Source organism: Arachis ipaensis, chromosome B4, assembly GCF_059453495.1.
Source record: "Arachis ipaensis isolate K30076 ecotype BB chromosome B4, ASM5945349v1, whole genome shotgun sequence".
Lineage (NCBI taxonomy): Eukaryota > Viridiplantae > Streptophyta > Magnoliopsida > Fabales > Fabaceae > Arachis > Arachis ipaensis.
The window spans coordinates 15,530,914-15,552,038 of record NC_142439.1 but is presented as its reverse complement, the minus strand read 5'-3'; the positions used below and the strand labels follow the sequence as shown (position 1 = coordinate 15,552,038).

The window sequence follows — 21,125 nt, the reverse complement described above, 5'->3', positions numbered from 1 at the left end:
TTATAAATAAATAATAAATATTATTTTAAAAAAATAAAATTAAAATAAATTTATTATAAATATTATATATTATTATAAATATATAAAAAATATTATATTTTAAACACATAAGGCTAAAATAAATTTATAATAAATATTATATATTTTTATTATAAATATATAATAAATATTAATATAAAGAAATAAAATTAAAATAATTTTAAAATAAATATTATATATCTATTATTGATTATTATATAACAAATATTTTTTTTTAAAAAAATAAAATTAAAATAAATTTATAATAGATATTATATATTTTTATTATAAATAATTATTTTGTTATAACAAATATATATTTTTTGTTAGAAATAATTATTTGAATTCAACAATAGATTAATAAATAATATTTTTAAATAATTTTAATATAGTATATTAGATTTTTTTGGTGACTATAGTATATTAAATTTTAAAATTATTATTCTATCCACCCATTTTTATCAATATATCTATTTTATCTATATTCTTTTATAAAATCTCTCATTCCTAACTAAATTCCCAAATTAAATAAAAAACTCTAATTTCCAAATTCTAAAACCCTAAACACCCCCCCAACACTGAGCACACAACCCCACTCATAAGCGTAACACATACACACACGGACAAGAGAGGAGGAAGGAGAAGAGGACGGCGCCGGCGGGTTAGGTGCCGCCGTCGCCGTCGTTGCCAAACCCGAAGGAGAAAGAGAGTCCGCAAAGGGAGAGTGAGGGACGGAGAAGAGAAGCCGCGCTAACCCCGCAACGCCTCCGTTGAGCGGTCGCCATCATCGTGCGAGAAAGGAGTAGGAGCCGTCGAGGGGTCGCTGAGCCGCTGCCGTCGCCGTCGCGTTCGTTTCTGTCACAGAAGCTTCCATTTCCGTCACTTTCATGTTGCGGAGAGAAAGAACTACGCATGAGCCAGGGGCCAGGGAAAGGGAGCCACCGCCGTTGCATCCTGGCTACGCCGCCGTTCAATTCGTTGTTTCATCATGGCCATGGAGAGGAATGTGAATGGAAAAGGAAACAGGGAAGCTGCTACCTGGGATTTGAGGAAAACGGCTCTGTTCTGCCTCGCCTCTAGGTTCTGCAAGTTGCCGGAGTCCTCAGCCGCCGGGAACCAGCACTGGAGCTGCCCAGAATCACTACTGCTGCTGCCATGGGAGCTGGTATTGGAACCACTGATGGAGCTGCTGTGTTTAGTGATTTTCGCGAGTTGTGACATCGAGGTAGGGAATATTTTATTAAATTAAATATTTTAAACTTTGAATGCCTGAAAAGTTTACTGGATTATTACTAATAGTTGAATGCTTCATATGTAGTGGATTTTGGTTGTAGATTAAATGTGTGACTGGTTGTGCCTCTTGTTGATTTTACGATAGTAAGGTAGAACATGTTGATATGTGTATGCTGTAGTCTGCAAGAGTGTGTTGAGAAGATACATGTCTAATGTTGTTCTGATTTTGATTTGGAAACTGGTTCTCTGAAAATGAAAAATTCCTATAGCTGTTTAGATGCTCTCTTTACTAACTTTGTTTCTTATATTCTGATTCACAGTTTAAGATAGCCCTTTTTTCTACTTTTCATTTTCTTCAGGATTGAAATTGTAGATAAATGCTTTTGCCATGACATAATAGAACAGATTGTTGATTCTTTGGTGAGCTTTACATCTTTCATTAAATTTAAGTACCTCTAGCACAACTTTATCTTAGAATTTCATTTATTCTGCTGCTAAAATGTCTTTAGTGTTGCTTTTAGTTGTAGTCTCTTATCTTGTTAACTCTATTTGTACCAGCTAGTCTTGATTAACATCTATCTATTGTGAGTGGCTTAACTTTCTGGTAACAGTTCACGGTTTCTTTTTCCATCTAATTACTTAAATTTCCATTAGGAAAGAGTGGCAAGTGAAACAAATGATGCATGGTGCATTTCTACCCTAAATATACTTAAAGAAGCTTCGCCATTGAGCTTGAAGGTTTCCCTGAGATCAGTGAGTTTCTTTTTCTTGTCAAAACTCATTTGAGTTCTTGATTACTATGCTTTCTTCCTTCCATACGAGAAGCTACTTACTATAATGTAAACCGTCTAACATTTTCTTGTCAAAACTCATTTGAGTTCTTGATTACTATGCTTTCTTCCTTCCATACGAAAAGCTGCTTACTATAATGTAAACTGTCTAACTGATGCAGATACGAGAGGGTAGATTTTAAACTCTTGATCAGTGCTTGTTGCGTGAGTACCATACGACTTTACAAGCAAAATCTAAGCAGATTTCTGGTGACTTTTGTGAGGTAATGAACATTGCCAGCATTACAAATCCAACATCATTCAAAGATGAGGTTTCTAGGTGGTTTATAAATGTGAGACATTCTTTGCCTATGAGCTAGCTTTGGGGTTGAGTTAAAATAGGTTATAGATTTCCTGTCTCTTGGCAATTTGTCCATCAATTGTTGTTACTTTTATGTTTACAGTTGAGTTAAAGACTCCTGATATTATTCTTAATTTCTACTATTTACTTTGATGTTGTCAAATGATGGCCTTATTCTGAGCTATTTTATTAGTGGTGATTTGATTTTAGTGAGTTCATATGGTTTGATTTGCTGTTTAGTGCTGCTTTATCCTTGTTAATGGTTGATTTCATGCCTTGTTTTGATTGAGCAATGATGCTGATGGCCTTATTCTGAGCTGTTTTATTAGTGCTGATTTGATTTTAGAGAGTTCATATAGGTTGATTTTGCTGTTTAGTGCTGCTTTATCCTTGTTAATGGCTGATTTCATGCCTTGTTTTGATTGAGCAATGATGATGATGGCCTTATTCTGAGCTGTTTTATTAGTGCTGATTTGATTTTAGTGAGTTCATGTGGGTTGATTTTGCTGTTTAGTGCTGCTTTATCCTTGTTAGTAGCTGATTTCATGCCTTGTTTTATTTGAGCAACGATGATGATGGCCTTATTCTGAGCTGTTTTATTAGTGCTGATTTGATTTTAGTGAGTTCATATGGGTTGATTTTGCTGTTTAGTGCTGCTTTATCCTTGTTAATGGCTGATTTCATGCCTTGTTTTGATTGAGCAATGATGATGATGGCCTTATTCTGAGCTATTTTATTAGTGCTGATTTGATTTTAGAGAGTTCATATGGGTTGATTTTGCTGTTTAGTGCTGCTTTATCCTTGTTAATGGCTGATTTCATGCCTTGTTTTGATTGAGCAATGATGATGATGGCCTTATTCTGAGCTATTTTATTAGTGCTGATTTGGTTTTAGTGAGTTCATATGGGTTGATTTTGCTGTTTAGTGCTGCTTTATCCTTGTTAATGGCTGATTTCATGCCTTGTTTTGATTGAGCAATGATGATGATGGCCTTATTTAGAGCTGTTTTATTAGTGCTGATTTGGTTTTAGTGAGTTCATATGGGTTGATTTTGCTGTTTAGTGCTGCTTTATCCTTGTTAATGGCTGATTTCATGCCTTGTTTTGATTGAGCAATGATGCTGATCGCCTTATTCTGAGCTGTTTTATTAGTGCTGATTTGATTTTAGTGAGTTCATATGGGTTGATGTTGCTGTTTAGTGCTGCTTTATCCTTGTTAGTGGCTGATTTCATGCCTTGTTTTGATTGAGCAATGATGATGATGGCCTTATTCTGAGCTATTTTATTAGTGCTGATTTGATTTTAGTGAGTTCATATGGGTTGATTTTGCTGTTTAATGCTGCTTTATCCTTGTTAATGGCTGATTCCATGCCTTGTTTTGATTGAGCAATGATGCTGATGGCCTTATTCTGAGCTGTTTTATTAGTGCTGATTTGATTTTAGTGAGTTCATATGGGTTGATTTGCTGTTTGTTCATATGGCTGATTCTGCTTGCCATTTTCTGTTTCTGCTTCTTCTGTAGGTTCTCAATTTTTTCCCTGGTAACATTTTCTTAGTTTAATTAGTTATATTGCTGCTGATTGCCATTTTCGCTTGCTGCCGTTTGATTTTAGTGCTGATTAGTGCTGATGTGGTTTTAGTGAGTTCATATGGGTTGATTTTGCTGTTTGTGCTGATTTGGTTTTTTTGCTGATTTTGCTGTTTAGTGTTGATTTTGCTGATTAGTGCTGATTTAGTTTTAGTGAGTTCATATGGGTTAATTTGTTAAATTCAGAAATGTCATATTTAATGCCAGAATGCTGCCGAAATATCTAAAAATTTGTGTTAATTGAATTCCAATCTGTGAATCGAATTTGGTAATTTCTAAAAATGTCATATATAATTAGTATCTTTGTATAGAGAAAACAGTGAAGAAAACACGAGGACCTACACAATGCTTGAAGATTCATGCAAGACATTTGGAAGATAGAGAAGAAATTACTCTAGATAGTGAAGGAGAGGCAATTGGTCCTACTGATGAAGCTAGAAACAACTTGAGCAAATTTTTGGGCACAGTGACAAGGAATTCAGATTTTTGTCCATTAATTTACACAAATTGGAAGGGGATTAAAGATAAAGAAGCCATTTGGGAATATATTCAAGTGAGAACTTTAGTCTTGTTTCTTTTAGAAAGTATCTGGAAATGTACACATGTATTTTATTCTTACCAACATGATGACTATTTACTACTTATATATTTCAACTCTCTTTTGTTATTATATTTTTTGCAAACTTAGATGATATTGTGGATCTTACAACAATTCTTATAAGTTAAATTTGATGGGAAATGTTCAATTTTTTTTCTTTAGTGACTTCATTCAAATAGTTTAGATTATTTATTGACATTAAATAATTTAAAAAAAAACTGAAATTAAGTTCATTCACGAGAAAACTATTGTAAATAAAAAATTATATATCACAAAAAAATCGTTGTCAATAGTTATAAAAGACAATGGTGTTAAAACCGTTATTTTAGATGACTATAAAATGGCAATGGTATTAAAACCGTTGCCGAAAACGACATCAACAGTAACGCTTTAAAACCGTTGTCCTAGATGGCTATAAACTGGCAACGGTTTTAAAACCGTTGCCGAAACCTGGAGCCAACGGTAACGGTTTAAAACCGTTGGCTATGTGAATAATAAAACCACAACAGTTTAAAACCGTTGCCTATCCAGTTACGATTTTAAACCGTTGTCATGTTAATAGGAACGGTTAGAAACCGTTGCTTGTTGAGTAACGGATCAAAACCGTTGTCTAAAATTTTTCGTCAAAACCGTTGTCTATGCCACTAACTATGGCAACGGTTTTTCTGTTACCGTTGCCTTAGGTAAAAAACCGTTGCCTTTGAGCATTGGTAACGGCCGCATATACCACAGGTCAAAAACCGTTGCCAAAGCGTTGCCTAAAGTTTTGGGAACGGTTTTTCAATCTACGGCAACGGTTTTTGACCGTTGCGAAAAGCCTTGTTTGTTGTAGTGAATGTAACGTTATGCTTTCACATTTGGATGTTTTTGTCAAATTTTATATTCTTTCGAGGGTTATTTTGTCAATAACAAAGGTTAGGTACCATTTTGTTATAGAATTTTTTTGGTACTGATTTAATATTTACTTCTTTTTAAAATAAAAAATTAAAAAACGACGTCATTCTAATGCGTCTAGTCCGAATAAAAAATTCTTCAAAAAATCGGCTCAATTCTGACAGTTTATCGTTAACCGCCAATTCAATCGATTCGTATACTGATTTTTTGTCAGGCGATTTCTGACCTCAACTGGACCAGTTAAAAAATCAATTCACGGTTAATTCGATCGAACCGGCTGATTCGGTCGATCAAATCTAATTTTTAGAATTATGGTAATTATGTTTATTTTTTTAAATGATTAATTATACCGTTAGTGTAAAAAATAGTTATTACTTTTATAGATATACTATTATATAATTAAATATATGTTATACTGTTGCTAACAATGCATTAAAATTAAAATGTTAGGATGAATACTAATTTTTTTAATATGCAAATAAACATTATTGATTCGTTTGCATTATTTTTTCCAAGTCAAGAATCTCGGTGTGCTCTTTTCATTTCGTGTAAGATTGTGTAGTTAACCTAACCCACGCGTCCCTTGTAGTTTTATTCGCTCAAGTACTATAGCTTTCAATTTATTCTTTAGCCTTTTAAATATTCACGACCTGAAAAAGATAATTAAGCTATTTTAGTGTGAAACTTGTTCGATATGTATAAGTACGAATCTAGTACGCACTCAGAAAATTTAATTAAAAGAAATAAAAAACGGAAATCACTGTAGCACTAGTTGTAGACTTGTAGGTAAAAAGATAAAGGAAAAAAAAAAAAAAAAAGTAAAAAATAGCTTAAGAATCTAACCACTTAAATAACTTTATATGCTTTTCTACCTGAAAAAAACAATTTTATGTGATAGAATGTTTTCGGTACTTATCATCACCAAAAACTGTGGAAAAGTTTAGGACATACCGTTCAGAATATATAAACAAAATTAGAGGGAATCTGATAACTAATAAAGTGCCTTTAGCTATAAAATAGCCGAATGGATAAGTTTGTCTTCTAATTAATTAAGCTTAATTATGGTTATGGAAACAGGAAAAGGGTTAAAGGCAAAGTAGTGGCTGGGGACTGTGTTTTTGTATATTGTATATAATAGATATATAATTGTTAAGTCATTGGTTGTTGATAACTACGTTTGATATGAACTTGATGATGGATCCGTTAGATATGTATTAATTGATAGTGCTATTATTATTTATTAGACAATAAGTAAAGATAAAGCACCAATTATGGAAATGTTAAGTATATTCAGAGACATAATTTTCCTAGAAAAACCGCAGTTACTGCTAAGAATACTGTACTACCCCAAACAAAGGAAATTAATTATAGTATTTATTCTTCAATCATTTCATCAAAGTAGAAAAATTTATAATATAATGCTGTATTGCTGTGTATGTTAGTCTTCAATCATTTCACCACTTCCTATTTCACATGGTTACTGATTAAACATTGTTCTTTATTAATTAATAGTGTTTGAGATGTGAATTCAAATGGTAGATAATTAAGGTTCAGGGGATGAGAATTATAGAATTTCTGGGAAGAAAGCTTTCTAAGCAAGTAATGCCGAGTAAAATTAAAATTTAGAGTAGATGAAAACTGTATATTGAATTAACTAATTTGATAATGAATTTATCAGTGATTACAATGAGTATTAGACTTATGTGGAGGGAGATTGCTAAGATACAAAGCTAAAGACTTTCTAACTAACTTATAAACAAAATGTACAACAACCTAATAGTTAAGCCACACTATGTTAAACTTTAACTGTTCTTGTTTTTTATCATTAGCTTTCATTTAGAGTGAAAATAAATTAGGTCAGCTTCACTCTTAACAAGTTAAGTCTGTAAAATATTTAATTGGTTTAAATTTGACATATAATTTATTATAGACTTTATTTTAAGTATTAAGTTTGATCTATTATTGAATCTGACCAGACCTGAAATTTGATAAAAGCTTAATATATATAATTTTTTATTAAAATAAAAAATAAAAATTATTTTAAAAAATAATTTTCTTTCAAAAAAATATTTATATGAAATATATTAAATTCAATCCTTATAATAATATCTAAACTTAATGTATTTAAAATATGAAAAAATATTTATAATAAAACATAACAAATTTAAAATTTTTAAAAAGTATTTTAATAAATTCAGGTAGGAGACTTGATAGACCTATTAAGCTATTTTGTGAGTTTGGGTTTGACCTATTAACAAAATTAGGCTTTTAAATTAGCATGGGTTTAGAACTATTTTATAACAGGTCAGGCCGAATGCAGGCTAGGTTGTGGACCCTGGTAGGCCGCCTGACTTACTTTCACCCGTAGTCTTAACACCTCTTTTAAACTCGAAGTTCGTATTTGATGAACAATTTCATAAAAAAATAGTGGTAGAAGAAGATCAAAGGGGGTTGAAGGTTAATGATGATTGGTGGTAGGGTTAATCTTGGAATTTAACATGTTTTTTAAACGGAGTCTAACAAAAATTTAAGGATTGAATATCTTTGTCGAACATAATTCATTTTTCATGGATATTGTTAAGAGAATAATTAGAATCAAATTATATCAATTAGTATCATTTGTATTTATATAGCGTATCTATATATTAATTGTAGGATTCTATACTTTTATTATTTTGATTCTTCTAGCAGCTATATATACCCCTTGTATATTGTACTTTTCCTCAGACTGAATAATACACACAAACACTTTCTTTAGACCGCTCTCTTATTTCTAACTTGGTATCAAGAGCTTAGGTTATTTTTTTCCAGTAACAATTGGTTTCTAGCTCTTTTATTTTGTCTCCTCTGGCAGTACTTTGTCCTCATTTTTTGACTCATTCCCGACTCCTTGACTCGTCACCGCCGCCACCATCACCTTCTCCTCGTCGCAAGGTTTCCAACGCCTCCAAAATCACCGCCATACAATGCCGGACGCGCCGCCACACGCCGCTTGAAGTTCCCTGTCCGATTGAAGCTCTTCTCCTTCCAGACGCCTCCAACACCATTGGATCAGTGCCCCAGATCAATGGCTTCCGTCATGCCACGTGTCAGGCAGTTTGCTCAACGGACCCGTGCCTGACCCAATCCACTTCGCGACCCGCTGCCATCTCCATGCCTCGTCAGCTGCTGACGTGTTCTCCTCCTCCAATCACGCAGCGCCACGTGTCCTTCCCTACTGATGTGGCAGCTGACATGTCATCCGATGTGGCAGCTGACATGTCATCCGATGTGGCAGACAATGGGACCCTCCCTAAGCTTTTTTGGTGATCTCTTTCCGATTTTGCCGCCAAATTTTTCATTTTCTACTCCAAAATTGCAATTTTCTCTACTCTCTTTGATCTCTGTGACTACTATTATGGAAAAGTCAGATATTTTTGCTGCCATAGACAGAAAGGGTAACTTCTGTCGAAACTGTAACTGTTCCGGGCACCTCTTCTCCGACTGTCCCTCTGTTGAATGTTGTACATGCCACCAGAAAGGTCATATTAGCTACCATTGTTCACAACTGTTCTGCCATTATTGCAAGCTCTCGGGACATTTAATTACTACCTATCCTACTCGCCCACCATGTCCTGATCAACTCAAGTATCATTCTCGTCCCACCTTCTCCAAGATTGTGCCTGCTTCTACTATTGCTGCTACTACTGAATCTACTACCTCTGCTCCTCTCAACCCGTCTCCTGTCTCTCTATCTGATATTGCGTCTCTCCTTCAGCATCTTCTCTCCTTTTCTGGTAATACCCTTGCTGCTTGTTCGACTCCTCCAAGTAATTCTAAATGGTATTTTGACTCGGGTTGCTTTAATCACATGTCTCCATTGCGTAATCTTTTCTCGTCTCTGCCTACCACTACAAATGCACCTTCTGTCAATACTACTAATGGTTCCCTCTTGCATGCAACACACAAGGGTTCTATCTCCCAGTCGACTCTTAATCTTCCTGATATTTACTATATTCCCAAATTAAACTTTAATCTTATTTCTATTGGTCAACTTGTTGATTAGGGTTTTGATGTTACTTTTTTCATTTCTGGTTGTCGTGTACAAGATCATCGGACAGGACAAATCATCGGGACTGGATGTAAGGTTGGAAGGTTGTTTGTACTCGAGAATCTCCATATTCCTCCTGTACCAAATCTCTGTGCTACTTCTTCTCCATCTATCCTTCACTTATGGCATCAACGTCTTACTCACAGCTCCTTAGAAAAATTGCGTCCTCTTGTGTCTCAGGGTGTTTTGGGTCAGGTTCCTAATGAATCTTTTGATTGCATTTCTTGTCAAACTGTCAAACAACCTGCTTTATCTTTTTACAATAATTCCTCTCTTGCTTGCTCTCCTTTTGATCTCATTCACTCTGATGTTTGGGGCTCCGCTCCCACTACTTCTATAGGCAGAGCTCGATACTTTGTCGTTTTTATTGATGATTATTCACGTTTTACTTGGGTTTATTTGATGACTAATCGCCATGAGTTATCTCAGATTTATATTAACTTTGTCACTATGATTAAAACTCAATTTTTCAAGGTCATTATGGTTTTTCGACGCGATAATGCTATTGAATATCGTGATTCCAAAATTTTAACCTTTCTTGCAAAACAGGGTACTTTGTCTGAGTTTTTTTGTCCTGGTACATCTCAACAAAATGGCCGAGCTGAACGCAAATACCGTCACATTCTTGACTATGTTCGTGCAATGCTTCTTTCTGCTTCGTGTCCTGAGCGTACTTGGGGTGAAGCTGTTCTTACTGTTGTTCATGTTATCAATAGACTCCCTTCTTCTGTTCTTGGTAACGTTACTCCCTTTGAGCGTCTTTATCATACCTCCCCAGATTATAGTTCTCTTCGAGTTTTTGGTTGTGTCTATTTTGTTCTTCTTCAGCCTCATGAACATAGTAAACTTGAACCTCGGGCTCGTATGTGTTGTTTCCTTGGTTATGGCACTGAACATAAGGGTTATTGTTTTTGGGATCCTCTCTCTAAACGTATTCGTATATCTCGTCATGTTATCTTCTGGGAGCATCACATATTTTCTCGGTTCTCCTCCTTTGAGTTCATTCCTCCTACTCAGTCACCTTTTTTCACTAACCCCAATGTTGATCTTTTTTCTAGTGATGATTCTACAGGTTTTATCTCGAGTCACCCTCTACAACCTCCTATTCTTCCGCCTTCTCCATCTCCTAATGACTCCAGACCGGACGACGATCCTTCTCCTATCGTCATGCCTCCTCCTTCCACTCGTTCTTCTAGGGTAAGAAATCCACCTCCTCACCTTCTTGATTATCATTGTTTTTTTACTATTCTTCATCAACATGAACCTAAGTCATTCAGAGAAGCCTCCACAAATCCAAATTGGCAACAAACAATGCAAGAAGAAATACAGGCACTTGAAAAAGTACACACTTGGAATTTGGTTGATCCTCCTTCTAATCAGAAAGTTGTGGAAAGCAGATGGGCATACAAGATCAAGACTCGCTCTGATGGTTCTATTGACCGTTATAAGGCACAATTGGTTGCTCAGGGTTGTATGCAAGAGTATTAGGTCCCTGAGCGGATCCTACATTAGCCCCAAGACGTTGGTCTCTAACTAGAAAAGTAAATGCTTGAGCTTGAGAAGCTTCTGGACCAGTGGGCCCGTAAAATTCACTCGGATAAGCGGTATTATTAAACCAGACAAAGCAACAAGCCCTTTTGGAATAAATATTCAGCTACTTGTGAACCTTCGGGTATTGTCGTATTCAACGTTTGTTCAATTACTCTTTTACCCGCAAATGCAATGTAAGCATCGGGTTCGGCAATAATGATATCGCCCAACATGCCGAAACTGGCGGGGTATTGACTATGAAGAGACTTTTGCTCCTGTTGCTCGTCTCACATATGTTCGAGCTCTTCTTGCCATTGCCGCGGTTAAAAAATGGTCTCTCAATTAGATGGATGTGAAGAATGTATTTCTTAATGGAGATTTGAAAAAGAAAGTCTATATGAAACCCCCTCCGGGTTATCTTTGTCCTTCTAGCAAAGTTTGTCTCCTTCGCAAGGCACTTTATGAACTTAAGCAAGCTCCTCGTAAATGGTTTGACAAGTTCAGCACTACCATATGCAATCTTGGTTTCACTTGCAGCCCTCATGAGAATGCTCTCTTCATTCGTAAAAGTGAATGTGGAGTTGTTCTTCTACTTCTGTATGTTGATGACATGATCATTACTAGAGATGATATTGATGGTATCTCTGATCTCAAGGCGTCCCTTCAACATACTTTTGAGATGAAAGATCTTTATTCTCTTAGCTATTTTCTTGGTCTAGAAGTCATATCCATTGATGATGGAATCTATCTCTCTCAAGCTAAATATGCTTCAGATCTTCTTATTCGAGCCGAAATTACAGATAGTCACCCTGAGTCTACTCATCTCGAGCCTAATGTTCAATTTACTCCTATGGATGGCACTGAATACCGTGCTCTCGCTGAGACTACTGCTGAAGTTATCTCGACTCGTTGGCTTCTCGAACACTTGGGTGCTCCTCAGTCATCCCCAACTGATTTTTTTGTGACAACCGCAGTGCTAGTCAAATTGCTCATAATGATGTGTTTCATGAACGCACCAAATACATTGAGATTGATTGTCACTTTGTTCGGCAACGTATCCTTATTGATGTTGTTCATCTCATCGCTGTTGGAACACTAGATTAGACTGCTGATATCTTCACGAAGGCTCATCATCCGACTCGTTTCCGGACTCTGTTATTCATACTCAAGATAGTATCCTTAGCTCCCACTTGAGTTTGAGGGGGGATGTTAAGAGAATAATTAGAATCAAATTAGATCAATTATTATCATTTGTATTTATATAGCGTATCTGTATATTAGTTGTAGGATTTTATGCTTTTATTACTTTGATTCTTCTAGCAGCTATATATACCCCTTGTACATTGTACTTTTCCTCATATTGAATAATACACACAAACACTTTTTTTAGACTGCTCTCTTGTTTCTAACAGATATAAAGTTCATTTAGTTCTTTCATGGTCAAAAATAACTATTTACTCTATATATTATGATAAAGATGGATGTATCTAGAGATGGCAATGGACCGAAACTCTATGGAGGAAGAGACCCCTCGTCCACTCCCCATCCCCGATTAGTAAAATGCATCTCGTTCCCGCTCCATCTCTATCACAGGTTTCTATTTATTTCTCCCCGCCGTAGAGATAGATATCTATGGATATCCATAGATATTTAGCTTTAATTTTTTTTAAAAAAAATTAACACAATCATAATAAAATTCAATGTAATTCAGTTATTTGTATCAAATTAAAATATAATAAAACACAAATTCAACGTAATCAATATACACACAATTTTTAACATATAAATTAAAATGAATGACACAAAATTAAATAATTACCTATTGCAAATTTAAATATTATATACATAATCATTTTGTTCCTTTATAAAACAAGGAAGATGGATGTAAAGTTTAGCTATGGATATCCATAGATATTTAGCTTTAATTTTTTTTAAAAAAAATTAACACAATCATAATAAAATTCAATGTAATTCAGTTATTTGTATCAAATTAAAATATAATAAAACACAAATTCAACGTAATCAATATACACACAATTTTTAACATATAAATTAAAATGAATGACACAAAATTAAATAATTACCTATTGCAAATTTAAATATTATATACATAATCATTTTGTTCCTTTATAAAACAAGGAACAGGGAAAAAATTTGTGGCTGCTGGGATTCGAGCCCAGGTCTCCACGGCCACAACGTGGAATTCTTACCACTAAACTACAGCCACTTAGTTGATTCGATTTGGCCAAAATATTTTACTTATTGAATGATTTTGAATTATGTAGTTATTTCAGTTAAGCTATTCCAAAATTTGTGATTAAAATTAAATTATTTGATTTCGAAAAATAAATCTAATAACTAATGTATCAGTAAAAAGTAAAAACTAAGTTTGTATGTAATATGCTTGAAATAGTCTATCTCAAACATGTTACATACAAACTTAGTTTTAGAATAATAAATATTAATAGACTATTTTCAATCATTATTTTTTATACTTTGTTGCGATAGTTGAATATAATAAAATCAATTAAAAACAATTGGTACTCATTACAATTTATGAAGTTATGCTGGCTACTGCATAGCTGGATACCTTGTCCTAAATCATATTCTACTCTGCTTTCCTTTTTTTATTATATATAAATTCCTTGTCTAAATGTCTTGGTTACTGCTGAATGTTAGATTAATCAAAATAATTTTTTTTATTTTTTATTTAGCAGTTTTGAATTTAAATTCTCAAAATAATAAAGAATAATATATAATTTTATTTTAATACGCTGATATTATTAAACTTTTGCCATGATCTATTTTTATAAATAATTATTCACGCAATGATAAATGTTAGTAAACTTAGTATGTAATTAGATGCTGTAAATTTCTTTTTTAAACACGACACCAAAACTAAATTCATAAGAATTGTCGATATAAATAAAAAATCTCCCGACAGTCCTACAATTTTCTAATATTTTCTCCGCTAATCATTATCCATCTTTGTTTGGACTTTGTTGGATACTAGCTTCTTGGTTGAACTTCTGAGTAATTTATGTGGAGAACCAAAATAAATCATGCAACTCATTGAAACTTTAATCAATTATAGCTTTGTCATTATAAACAACTGGCTTCTATTTATATATATATGCAGGCCAATGAGGCCATCTTGGTCATATCGACACAGACCTCAGTCACCTCACCCGTGACAAAATCAATTTTAACTATACTACAAGGATCTAAGTGTTAGAACTTTGAACTAACAAATATAATTTCGCATCAATTTGTTAATAATCCCTCAGTTCTCTGTTATATATTGTTAGTTACAAAAAGAACTTAGTGTGATGGAAAATTTGAGTCCTTTCAATGAGTTCGGTTTTAGTGCAATTGAGGATAAACATAGTTCATCAAATTATACTTCTTGGGCTATAGAGGGAATGAATGAAGTGAACAAGGTTCAATTTTCTGGTGCTGAAGAGTGGGGTGAGTCAATGGGAATTGACCCTTTTGGGTCTAGTTTTGAATTCTTTCCTTCACAGCAGCAGCAGCAACAACAATTATCATATCTTGAGTATGGAACATTGGAGAGTCTACAATTTGTTGCAGTTTCTCCACCACCACAAACCCATACATACTTTGATGACCTCCACATGTTTGATGAAAATCCAACAAGAATGGTTCCACTAAGTGAAGAAACTATTGCAAACGACAAACAGCAAAACTCATCAACTCCTTTAGCATCACTTGAGTTATTGAAGAGCTATGGCAGCAACAAAGGATTTAAGAAGTTATGTGATGAAGAGAAAATCATGCAACCAATTGATCACTCTGCTGCAGGTAATGAAGTTCTTGGAAGAAAGCTTTCAACTGACGATGTGATGAGGATAGCAGGAACAAGGTTCATTCAATCATCACCATCATCACCAAAATCTTTAGGATCATCAGCTTTGAAGTCAATTTTTAGCCACCCTTTTGGTCAATTTTTCTCAGGACTCTCTGATGAGGAGAAAGAGGAGGTTCAACTTGCTGAATCACTCTTGGCTTGTGCTGAGAAAGTGGGGTTTAAGCAGTTCGGGCGAGCCGGCAAGTTGCTATCTCAATGCGAGTCATCGTCTTCCAAGACCGGTTCACCAGTTAAGCGAGTTGTTCATTACTTCGCGGAGGCTCTTCGCCTCAGGATTGATCTTGAGACGGGAAGAATTTCATCCAAGGACTTGAAAAAGATGCAACCAATGGATCCTCGAGAGATAACCAAGAATCTCACCCCCTCTGTTTTGGCATTTTATGAAGCAGCTCCTTTCTGTCAGATCACAATGTTCACACTAGTCCAATCTATAATTGAAAATGTTACTGAGGCAAAGAAGATTCACGTCATTGATTTTGAAATCAGAAAGGGTGTGCAATGGACAACCCTGATGCAATCCCTTGTGTCAAGAAATCGATGTCCTTTAGAGCTGCTTAAGATAACAGCTGTTGGAAGTGGAAGCAATTCGAAGCTTATCATAGAGGACACTGGAAAGAGGTTGAAGGATTTTGCAATAAGCTTGAAGATAAACCTTTGCTATGATTATGTTATTGTACCTGACATGCTGCAACTCAGAGAGGATCTATTTAAGATAGATCCTGAGGAAACAATTGTGGTTTACTCTCAGTATGCACTTGGCAGCAAGATTCAGCAGCCGGACCAGCTCGAAACTATCATGAGAGTTGTCAAAACAATAAGGCCTACTGTACTTGCCATAACTGAAATTGAGGCGAGCCACAATTCGACTTCATTTGTAAACCGGTTCATTGAGGCGCTTTTCTACTTCAGTGCATTGTTTGATTGTTTAGAGAATTGTATGAAGCATGACGAGCCGAACAGGCTGGTTTTCGAGTCGCAGTACCTTGATTATGGAATCAAGAACATATTGGCTGCCGAGGGAGCAGAGAGGAATGCTAGGAATGTGAGGATTGATGTATGGAGGGCATTTTTCTCCCGGTTTGGACTGGTGGAAGCAGAGATTAGCATGTTATCTTTGTTCCAAGCTGAGCTTGTTGCTAAAAGGTTCCCTTGTGGAAGCAGTTGTACATTTGATTGGGATGGGAATTCCCTTCTTTTGGGGTGGAAGGGAACACCATTGAACTCTATTTCCGTGTGGAAGTTCCTATGAGAAAAATTTGATTTGTATGCTCTGATCAATGATTCTGGTTCTAGAAAACAAATACTCTTTGCTGCAAATTGAGATTTTACACTCACCATTATTCAGCCATCAGATAATGGTAGTTATAATCTCAACAGCATGATCTTGGTAGTGTGAAACTAGAATTCAGATTAGGAGTCCTTATGAGCCTAACCTTGTGAATTATATTTCTACTTCGAGCGAGGTTTTTCCTGGTCCAATTATATTCTACTTTTACCACGAATTATTTTTCTTTGGTTAACTATGAATAAACTGTACTCAAAAAGATTTTGTCGCTGAGAGAAATAATTCAAAAAATACAAACTACAAATAAACGCTATAAAGATATATAATTAAATTTAACAAGAATAAGTGTCCGTCTATCAAAATGGGTTTTTGTGATCACTTAGTTTATGTTTGGTTGAAAGGAAAGAAATAGAGAGGAACGAAATAAAAAGAAAAAAAATTGAATAGATTTTTGTTTTCTTTAGATGTGTTTGGATAAAAAGAAAATAAGAAAGAAATAGATGTTATAAAAAAAGAATTTTATCTTTATATTATAAAATATATTAAAAAAAGTAGAGAATAGTATTAGAAGTAGAAAAAAAAATTAATTTTTTTTTATTTTCTTTTCAATGTTAAAAAGAAAAAAAATTAGTGGATCCTATTAATTTTTTTTATTTTTTTTCTCTTTAATTTCTGTCTTTAATCAAACAATAAAAAATTTATTTATTTTATGTTTTTCAAAATTATTATCGTAGATAAATACTTTCGAATACTATTTTAATAGTTTATTTTTAAACAATAATTAATTAATTATACTCGTGATAATTGTTCATGTTATATCCTAAAACGAAAGCACATAGCAGCGAAGGAATGTAAAATCTCTGCAGTAGTATATATAACAAAATTTACAAGAAATAATTATTTTTTGTTAAAAGTTAAAACTCGTGTATACTTGCCAAAAATGAAAAAGGTTAAATATCTAATCAAATTTACTGAATCTACTTTACTAAATAATTCAAGAAGTATAATTTAGGGCATTGATGACAGTACTCACTTGAGGGAAGATTAAATCTGATGCGTGGTCAACGTCAACTGAAGTAGAAAGAGTGATAGACCCTTATGTTAATGACACGTGTTGATGATTATGGAGATGGAACGTCGTTGTTGTATTGCACTCTGACTCATACTCTTGTCTCCTTTCCAATTTTCCATTCTCCTCCTACTCTAACGATCACAATTTCACAAACCTCAAACTCCTTTCACTCTGAGAAATTCCCCATATACCCTTGAGATGGCGGAGAAGTACAACATGAAGAACCCCGCCGTCAAGCGCATTCTCCAAGAGGTCAAGGAGATGCAGTCCAATCCTTCCGATGATTTCACGAGTCTCCCTCTCGAGGTTCTGTACTTTATTCCTTTAATTCTGTTTTTTTTTTTTTTTCTTAATTAGGGTTTATTGAAGCTTGATCTCTTTTTTGTGGTGGTTGTGGAGCAATTGTGTTGGATTCAGGTGATTGTTTATGTTATGGCATACTTATACTATTTTGTGAACTTGTGGCGAATTCAATAAAGCTTGGTATGTTGGATTCATGGCGCTAGTGGCTGATTTCAGAAACTCCTGTTAAGGGAATTGTTTGATTGAGCTTGTGTGAACTCTGCTGTTTCGTGAAATTGGAAGTGGCACAATTAAATTTGCTTCTGAAATTAAGTGGGACTGAGAGAGAAAAAAGAGGTGTTTACTACGTATTCAAATTTCTGCACTGGTTTTTAGGGATTGGTTGTATTGTGATTTTGATAGTTATCACTCCTATTAATGAAACTTGAGAGAGAGAGAGAGAGAGAGAGAGAGAGAGAGAGAGAGAGAGAGAGAGAGAGTTCATAGATTCACGGTGGCCATTTCTTCGTATTAAATTAGTTTGAGTCTGGGAAGGGTAATGAGAATTGTTTTTAGAGTTTAGTTTAATGTGTCTTAGAGTATATTTAGCTAAATCCTAGTTTATTATATATTAGTGAGAAATAAAAGATTAATAATTTACCAATCTGCCCCCTCCTATAAGATTTTAAAACGTATTAAATGTGTTTAGTTATTTTAATATGAAAGGTAAAATTAGCAAAATACATTATAAGCTCTGATCATTACTTCTTTTTTGTTAAAAAAAAATATCTAAGATTTATGCAAGAGTAACTGGATAATGTTAAGCACTTCTCTCGTATCTGACTTCTCTCTTATCTATCAGATATCTTTCCTTTTCGTAGTTCCTCCAAACACTTGCTTAGTCAAAGACTCAAAATAGAACCATTTGCATATGTATGAATAATAAACACTTTGGAAACTTCAATTTTTTTTTAAACAAAAATCTCCCTTTTACCATTGTGTTTAACCTTACATTGAAATGGGAAGTTCAGAAATTTGATACAGAAGAATTTGGCACGCCCTTTGGGCCTTTACGTTATTCTATTTCTACCTACTTATGTAGGAAACAAGATCTTAGGGAAAAGATATGTTTACACTTTACAAGGTGCTGCTTGTACAGGACATCTTACTTCATCACTATTTATTTCCGCTTAGGAGTATACCCAACTTCCAACTTCATAAGTTTCTGTGACTTCTGTGTTACTCAAATGACTTCCGTTTATAAAAAATAAAAATAAAACTAAAAAAAAAAAGAGAAAAACTTTACTTCCAGGGAGCTTTATCTGCATGATCTATAACTTGTTACCCATTGGAAAATAGTCTTTTAATTATTGAGTATATTTCGTGTTTGCTGTGACATCATGGCTCATAACTCATAAAACTTGGCTGAGCAACTTCAGTATCACCCTTGTTTTCAGGAAAATATATTTGAATGGCAATTTGCAATTAGAGGGCCTCGTGATACTGAATTTGAGGGTGCTGTCTATCATGGACGGATCCAATTGCCTTCAGAGTATCCATTCAAACCACCTTCATTTATGTTATTGACGGTAAGATGCTGATTGAGGATAATACTATTATGTTAATCTTGTCTTTTGCATTCAGTCTTTTGTGTTGGAAGTTTGGAACAACGAAACGCAACCTCTATTATTACATGCTTATAAGTTTTACTGTTATGCTATCAGCCTAATGGTCGTTTCGAGACCCAAACAAAGATTTGCTTGAGCATATCAAATCATCACCCTGAGCATTGGCAACCATCATGGAGTGGTAAACTAACTTTTCTTTTGTACCTGAGTCACTGCATTTGAGTAGCTAATTTGCAAGTTATCTGTGGTCTATAGATCGAGTTGCTCGATATGCATGTTATGCATGTTATGCTTTGTGCACTTTGATATCATATATGCATACAAGAGGAATTGGAATAGAATGTGAATTTCCTTTGGTATATTTCATTGCTCTAATTTAATACATTACTTACAGCAAAGGTTCTGATTTAGTTGGTGTAAATTTCATTTGTCAGTAAGGACCGCTTTAGTTGCTCTGATTGCATTCATGCCTACCAACCCTAATGGTGCTTTGGGCTCGTTGGACTACAAGAAGGAAGAAAGGCGTACCTTGGCCATCAAATCTCGTGAAGCGCCTCCGAAATTTGGGACTCCTGAACGTCAAAAACTGATTGATGAGGTAAGATATTGCATATGTTTCACCTGAAAACATGTTTTCTGCAACTACCAACATATTGTGCATTTGCGCTGATTCTACTCTATTATCACAGATACACGAGTATATGCTAAGCAAGGCACCCCCTGTTCCTCAACATAGCTCCATACAACTACTTGAAGAAGAGCATTCCAGAGACGAGGAGGCTGAGTCCCAGGCAAATTCCCATAATCCTGAGGCTTTACCTGCTGAAGAGGGGATTCCAGATCAAGCAGGAGATAGAATTGTTGAAGAGGAGGTAGTTGTTGATGATAATCCTCAAGGAGTTGAACCTTCAACGGAGATCCAATCCAGTGTTTCAAGGAACCAGTCGCCCCATAATTCTGGTTTAAGGGTTCAAAATCTGAAGCCGGAGACTAGGATACAGCAAAAGCTTGATGATCATATTTTCACATTGATAGCCATTGGACTTGCCATTGCAATTGTGGCCCTTTTGCTGAAGAAGTTCGTTAAATCTTCCGATCATGGACCAGTTTTCATGGATGGGTCTTAGATACGTTATTGCTCACACTGGCTTTAGAGATTATAATCTTTAGGCATTAGCCTCGTGCTGTGAAGCAGTGAAGGATTATGATCTTTTCATGCCCTTTTTACATGATAATGTTGTGTGAAGAAAAAGATAAACAATTCAAATAAGTGGAATTCTTATAAATTTGCTCCGATGAAAAAATTGATAATACTACTTCCTTTATCTTGACCATCCAATAAATGAATGATAGCCTAATGTAGAATGTTAAGTTACTAGACATCAATATATATATGAAGAGAATGAATAAGATCAATTACAAATACATCATATAAATTCTACACATTAGTACGTATATATAATCCTATCCCAATTCTTTATCTAAATTTATTAAGCGTGACCAAGGTTTAGAAAATTAAATGGTGAGGAAAACATTCCAAAAGCATAACTTCGAGAGTAGGGTTGGTAATTCATACCTTACCCGCGGGTACCTAATTCGGTCCAACCCGTTCGGATAGGGTAGGTTACCCAATCCGCTGCGGGTAAGGTATGGTACGGTTCGGGTATGTCTGCGGGTAGGGTAGGGTACAGGTTTAGGGTGTACTCTACCCTACCCTATCCGCACCTTATATACAACACATATTTTATTAAAAAATAAGTATATAATGAAGAAAGTGAGGGTTAAACCCACAACTTCCCTTATATAATGACTTACAATAAGTGAACAACCACTAATCTAGTTAGTTAATTTAGTAATTTAGAATATTAGTTTTTTATTTTTTATGTTA

The 21,125-nt window shown here is 34.6% G+C and overlaps 3 protein-coding genes and 1 non-coding gene across 7 annotated transcripts; 3 read left to right on the top strand and 1 right to left on the bottom strand.

The window, feature by feature from the left end:
• The first annotated feature begins 560 nt into the window (after positions 1-560).
• On the top strand, positions 561-4,709 carry LOC148566761 (uncharacterized). Of its 4 annotated transcripts, none has more exons than XR_015880606.1 (4): positions 561-1,243; positions 1,906-2,004; positions 2,204-2,305; positions 4,281-4,709. XR_015880606.1 is itself a non-coding variant. In XM_088483134.1 (3 exons), the coding sequence occupies exons 1-3, from the start codon at positions 1,007-1,009 to the stop codon at positions 2,222-2,224; spliced, it is 357 nt and encodes a 118-aa protein (XP_088339260.1). In that variant the 5' UTR covers positions 561-1,006; the 3' UTR covers positions 2,225-4,709. The 4 variants fall into 4 exon arrangements, 1 of the variants encoding a protein (XP_088339260.1); XR_015880608.1 differs by having other exon boundaries at positions 4,268-4,709; XR_015880607.1 differs by having other exon boundaries at positions 2,204-2,374.
• An 8,527-nt stretch (positions 4,710-13,236) lies between these two features.
• TRNAH-GUG (transfer RNA histidin (anticodon GUG)) lies at positions 13,237-13,308 on the bottom strand. Its single transcript has one exon. It is a non-coding gene; the product is annotated as a tRNA-His (tRNA).
• An 881-nt stretch (positions 13,309-14,189) lies between these two features.
• LOC107638988 (DELLA protein RGL1-like) lies at positions 14,190-16,469 on the top strand. The gene has a single exon (XM_016342391.3). The coding sequence runs from the start codon at positions 14,411-14,413 to the stop codon at positions 16,217-16,219; it is 1,809 nt and encodes a 602-aa protein (XP_016197877.1). The 5' UTR covers positions 14,190-14,410; the 3' UTR covers positions 16,220-16,469.
• Positions 16,470-17,239: 770 nt separating this feature from the next.
• On the top strand, positions 17,240-20,580 carry LOC107638986 (ubiquitin-conjugating enzyme E2 32). Its single transcript, XM_016342390.3, has 5 exons — positions 17,240-17,633; positions 19,067-19,198; positions 19,334-19,418; positions 19,672-19,835; positions 19,927-20,580. Exons 1-5 carry the CDS (start codon positions 17,526-17,528, stop codon positions 20,362-20,364), a joined length of 927 nt encoding a protein of 308 aa, XP_016197876.2. The 5' UTR covers positions 17,240-17,525; the 3' UTR covers positions 20,365-20,580.
• The last annotated feature ends 545 nt before the right edge of the window (positions 20,581-21,125 follow it).